The 6,299-nt window shown below is 31.0% G+C and overlaps 1 protein-coding gene across 3 annotated transcripts in view; it reads left to right on the forward strand.

Moving 5' to 3' along the window:
- The window catches only part of LOC106468289, a 121,911-nt gene that overhangs the window by 41,811 nt on the left and 73,801 nt on the right, over positions 1-6,299 (forward strand). For all 3 annotated transcript variants that reach the window (XM_013928712.2, XM_022397245.1, XM_022397239.1), the window contains 2 exons: positions 3,574-3,687; positions 5,146-5,244. In XM_013928712.2, the coding sequence (XP_013784166.1) occupies positions 3,574-3,687; positions 5,146-5,244 (213 nt within the window). The remainder of the gene's footprint in view (positions 1-3,573; positions 3,688-5,145; positions 5,245-6,299) is intronic.

The raw sequence follows: 6,299 nt of genomic DNA on the forward strand, positions 1-6,299 counted from the left end.
TTTTTTTTTTTTTTTTTTTTCAATTACAATTCAATCTTTATTTTAAAGTCAATTTCTTTCTCTCTAAGGTAGAATGAATTTGCTTTTAGCATTATCCCATCTAATGCTGTTCCGATCGGGTAGTAAACAACTGCGTGTGTATGATGATTCAGAAGTCTCTCTTCAGTTTAGTTTAAGGTTACATGACTTAACCCTTTTCAGACTGGAGGGTTACCCCAGAAATTCCTTTCTTGCAGTTGAAGTGCTTAATCAAAGAGCAGGAAACTTTATAAGAACTTTAATAAACAATGTCTAGCCTTGGATTTAAAAAATTCACATAATTAGAATAAGGGTTTCTTTCATTTTGTAAGTTGATATTTTCAAAATTTTGTTGATACAATGTTTTGAAAAAAAAATGCATCTTAGAATATAAATATTCTGAGGGGCCTTGCTTTGGAAACTGGTGTCATCTTTACATTGGTCAAACTAGGCATCATGATATTTGCTAACAATATGCTTGGGTGAGGTCAATTTATATTTAAAGTCTTTGGAACATTTTACAATTGCCTGTCATGGAGAATAGACATGGTTTGTTCCTAAGTCTTTTAAACTTCCCATTAGATTCCTATAGGAGCTCCAGGTAGAAAATATATCTCTAATGTATAAATTACTGCCGAAACTATACTTTATTTACATTAAGGCAAATAGTTTAAAATCTGCTCTATCCAGCTGTATTTAACAAGTAATCTCTGACTTAACACTTTTGCTACAGGCATTTTTTTTTCTGTGCATGTCGTGAGTTTTCAGTGAGTTACATTCAAAATTTAATTAAAGTACTTTATTATCATGGTATAGAAATAAACTTGGCATAAAAACATAACTAATAATCCAAATTTTAATATTATACAAGTTTTTAGTTCTTAATTGTTTAATGCAATATTAAAAAAAAATCCTCAATTTACTTTATTACGAGAATTGTAACATTTTCTTTCTAGGTATTCCCTCTTTAATTTATTTACCACCTCTCCGAGAAGTATGAAATTTAATGTAAAATAATTGTTATAATGTTATCATTGCTCATGCAAAGTATAACTTTTATAGCCCTCAGTCTTGTTTGGTTACAGAGCCATAAACTAGAAAATCAAACCCCTCTTGCCACACCCACCTGTCACATTATTGTTCACAAATTGCCAATAGATCTCTGTGACATTTAATACCATATTATTTACAACCAATTGAAAGCCAAGGTTTTTAATCTATCAAATGATGTATTATATTATGTTGTTTTTTGTACAGAGAATTGTCAATTTTCCTTCCAGCTCAAATTTTATTCCCACAGGAAACACATTGATGAGTTTAGCTTGTTGCATAGTTAGAAAGCCAGAAAATTGTGATAGTTAAGATACATTACCTGCTTTTTGCATGTTATTATTCTGTGTTTGTTGGTGTATTATTTTATTAAATAAAATTTAATGCAGTACTACCATTAATATAAAAAAAGTAGAGTTGAGTTTCGTCAACAGCAAAAGAAAAAATGACTCATAAGTACTTTATTTCTTGTTTTTCATGTGTATTCTTTATTGTTATTATTATAAAAATAACTAAAGTGTAAAAATAGATACTTTTTAGGTTAGATAAGATTAGGGTAGGGTAGGTGAAATGAATAATAATAATAATTTTTCATGAAGTACACTTCCAAACAACTTGAGTAGTTCATGTAATTTGATAGGGTAATGTGAGATACACGTCAAGTGATTTACAATTTGTGTGGTGAAAATATTAGTTAAACACAGTTCAATGGACAATAAAATTTAAGTTTAAATAGATGTATACTGTTACAAGTTTAAAGCTATTTAGGATAAACAAATGTAATTTTCTGTTACAATTTGAAGCCATTCTAGAAAGAAAAAAGGTAATATATATTTTAAATTTTTTTTGGTGGTTACGAGTTTGCTCCAATTGTCCAACTTTGTATAGAGTTAGGATAGAGAAAATAACAGATAAAACATAATGTTTTACAGAAAAACGTTTTAAATTTATTTAGAAGGTTTTGGAGATTACACAAATGAAATTTGAGATTTATAAAGGAAGAATAGTATTTTTAACCTTAACATGAAAATCACTATGCACTCAGAGCAGTCAATACTTTAACCCTATGTATTCATGGAGAATTTTTATTGAAAATACTTCATTAAAAATTATGATTTTTGTCTACAAATGACTCTTAATGATTACTGAAAGTTTGCAAAATTTCATGAAGATAAAAAAAAAAAAAAAAAAATAAGAAGTTATAGTAGGTAAACTGTAAAGGTCAGTTTGAGGTCTTGAACTCAGCCTATTTGTTCAAGCTTGTAGCAAGAGAGTTAACCAGAGAGTGTTTGCTAATGGTAAGACTGCTCTCATCCAGTGAAATCTGGGATTTTTGTGCATTTCCTGCAAATCTGTGAGATTACAGCTTATTTTATGTTGAATATATGGTGTAGAGCAATCCTGAAAAAAATACTTGAGAAGATAGTTACTTTTGTGTTATAATTTTTTGCTGAAAGCTGGTTTTTGATTATCAGTTGTTCTAATGTGATTTTACTGAGGACACACTTGTATTTAAAAACTAAATAATAAGAAAAAAAAACAACAGAAAATCTATTGATTCTACTAAGGTGACCATTTCTGGTCAAATGACTGATGACCATCACCCAAGGCTGCTCAAATTTGGCACTGTGTTGCAGCATTCAAATTTTCCTTCTGCAGGATAATGCTTAGTAGATAGTGACTTACTCATCCCTGTAATTTACTTAGGCTTTTCCAGATTTGGCATGGATCCTACTCACTTAGCAAACTACTGTAATTGCTTGTTAAATGTTGGTTGTAGCCTTATTCAAGGGATTATAGGTTGACCTTGCTGTAGAGACATGGATTTCTGACTTGGTTAGCTTGATCTGAATAAGTATAATACTACAAACTACCTCCCCCAATCACCTTAAGCTGTAGATGCATTTTGAGAGAGACAGTTGATTTCTTAGCAAGGTAGTAAGATGCTACTGACCAGCTACCTTTTCTCTTGTCAGAAGTTTAAAATTAGGGATAGGGTAGCTTTGCCAGTACAAAATACAAGCTTTTTTCATGGCTGAATTTCATTTGTAATTGCTCAGACCAGTTGATGTAACATCATAAATGTGTAACAATGAAGGACTGTAGCACTTAGACCACTAACAGAAAGTCCTGTGAGTAACAAGACATGAATCATAATGTTTTCAAGGGATGATAGTTTCTTAGCAACCTGAGATAAAGTAACACTTTAGGATGGGCAGAATAAATTATAAAAAAATAAGTAATGTTTATAGGCAAGAAGTGAAAGTTTATACAAGATGACAATATAAGTTCTAAAATATTTTTTGAATTAAGAGTTGCTGAAATAATTTTGACTTAAATAAGAAATTTGAGATGCAGGTGTAGATTTGACACCTCAAAGGTGCTTACCAGTTGTGTTGGGATTAAACTTAAAGAATACTGATCATCTATCTCGGAGCATTTTGCTTAGGATTAGTATAGTTGAAAATATCAGTAATATCTAATAACAGTGTTTTTGGTATACAGGGTCTTCTGGAAAACCATGGTCCATTTAATGCAATGTGGAAGCTGTTGAGGCATCAGGCCCATTTAGCTGTGTTCATGTATTATCTCATTAGCAACAGTGAGCCTGCAAGTCTAGTAAGTACTACAATTTACCTATGTTATGAGACTATGTAATTATTTTCACTCTTTAGTTTATAGTATATGTGATGTTTATGCAGTTTATACAGTTATATCTTGTTTTCAGTTACAAAAGTCAGTATACATGTTACATTTGATATCAAACCATGAACTGTTTCCTTCAAGAAATTGGATTTACCCCATTGGCTGCATGTGGTCAGTCCCATTGTGTTTGTAAAATTGTAAATCTTGATTTTTCAAGATTCTGCATTAGCAGATATATGAAAACTTAGCATGTCCAAAAAGAATGTGTATTTAATATCCGTCATAGAATCAAATTGTAACTAACAACCAGATTAACCCTACATGCAAAGGTGCCTACGCCACGCTCTTTATGGATTTTATGTATTGTGAATTTGATGTCAAGAGTTATCAACTACTGATTTTACCATACATTGCTGGTTTAGTGACACCTCTTGAATACCAGATACTATATTGAAAAAAAAACTATAGATATACATTTTGGAAGTTTTAAGTCTATGCAAATACAACTTAAATTGTAAGATTTACCAAAGTACAATTTTCTTCGCGTGAGTATAATCTTGCACTCCAATTTGTCAGAGTCTGAGTGAGACTGATGTTGTCAGCTTCCAGACATATCTTGAGTACAAATATCTTTGTAAAACATCTGATTTTTATATGTAATGGACTAAAACATATTAATAAAAGCTTGCCACATTTTGTGTTTGTAAACATTAAATTCCTTTTCCAGTCCATTGGACTGATCCTGCACATATTGGTTAAAAATATTTGGCAAGGTAGGAGTCAGCTTAGGTTAACAGTTTTGTTTTTCTAATAGGGTAACAGGACTTTGGAATGGGTTGCATTCAGATGTCGAAGATGCAGTTTATTTAAGGGAGTTTAAGGAAAGGCTTGATAAATATAGGAATGATAAGATCTGGCAATAGATTTTTTTTTGTAATTTTAGTTTAGTGGATGGGATTGCCTAGATGGACCAACAGGTCCCTTGTTGTCCTTCCATTTTATGTACAATTTGGCTGTTGATTTTTAAATAAATTCTGATTTATGTCCTTTTTTCTTAATATTGTGTATTTAACATATAAATAAATTCATTTAAAACGTCATACAATTCGAAAGACAGTAGAAAGTAATCTGACAACTGCTAGATCATGACATCATTATTTCATGATTGCAAATCAGGTTAATTTGTTTGCTGCATGTTAATGTTCTGAGCTAGTATTTTTTTTTCATTTCACCATCTAGGTGATAAAATTGTGAGATAATTTTCATTGTGTACATGGTTTTTATTCTGTAGTAGTTGCCAGCTGCTAAGCACAGTGTTCACTTGACTTAGAATTAGAATCTACTTATTCATTGCCTATAACAGTTTTTGAAAATTAGTCATTTTGTACAAAGTGGAATTATTTGTAGTTCATAATTACTTTTTTTTTATAGTTTTTCTACTTGATAACTAATATTTATCAAGAAGGAACAGTAAAAGAAATGAAGAAATGGGCTTATGAGATCCATTCAAGTTTCTTAGTACCCGGTGCAGTAAGTAATGTTTTTTGTGTGATTTCCTAGTTTGTATGAAATTGCATTTTAAGATTGTGATGTAATCCTCCAAGCATTTCATTCTGATTATACAAAATTAAATATTTAATACTGTTGTATTGTCAGCAGTGGCTTTATAAGGTGTAATCTACTCAAAAAAAAAAAAGTAAGAGTAATATAACATTTGACCTTATTTTGTAAAGAACACTTAAAAATATGAGTGGCATGAAAATATTAGGACTCAATAGTAAGTATAGGTAGAGGTATCTAAAATATACTCTTCTCTTTCATAAAACTATGGGGGGGGATGCCACTAGGCACTTTGAGTGATGGATATGCAGCAAATTTTATTTCCATTAGTTTATTAAAAGAATACAATCAGGACTTAATATTTGTGTTAATTCTGAAATCCAATACTATCTCTGTTAGCCTAAATCATTGAGGCTGTACTAGTTGTTGTTTAATTTGTGTGAAAATACAATTTATGTATTCAAGAAACCCTGAGAAATAAGCATAAATTGGTCAAAGATTGTCTGAACTCACTATCACTCCATGTTTTAATCAACTTTGCTGCCATATTTTTATTAGAATGCTTCTTTTTCATTCATTTGTCTTCCTTTTCTTCTGAAGGTGCATCCTGTAGGGTCAGTGTTAAGTTGACAGGCTTATAATGCTGAAAAATCTAGGTTTTGATTCCCAATGGACAGATTGCAGATAGCCTATTATATAGCTTTGCATGACAAAAACCCCAACATCTTCTGGTGGCCTGCCCAAATGTACTGAAGTATTATTCATAGACCTATATCTTTCTGGATTCCTGAATAAACTTCATTGCTGAACCCTATATTTAGTGCTAAAAGTAGATATAAATAAAAGTATTTGAGAAATAAAATATTGTAAAAGACCTACGAATATTTCATGAACTATTCTGATATGAAATGTAGGAAAAAGGAGTCAAAAAAAACACCTTGTAAGAAAGGTGGTGATGGCTATTTGTGTACGTGTGCGTGAGTGTGTGTGTGTGTGTGTGTGTGTGTGTGTGTGTGTGTGTGTGT

Source organism: Limulus polyphemus, unplaced genomic scaffold (assembly GCF_000517525.1).
Source record: "Limulus polyphemus unplaced genomic scaffold, Limulus_polyphemus-2.1.2 Scaffold87, whole genome shotgun sequence".
Taxonomy (NCBI): domain Eukaryota; kingdom Metazoa; phylum Arthropoda; class Merostomata; order Xiphosura; family Limulidae; genus Limulus; species Limulus polyphemus.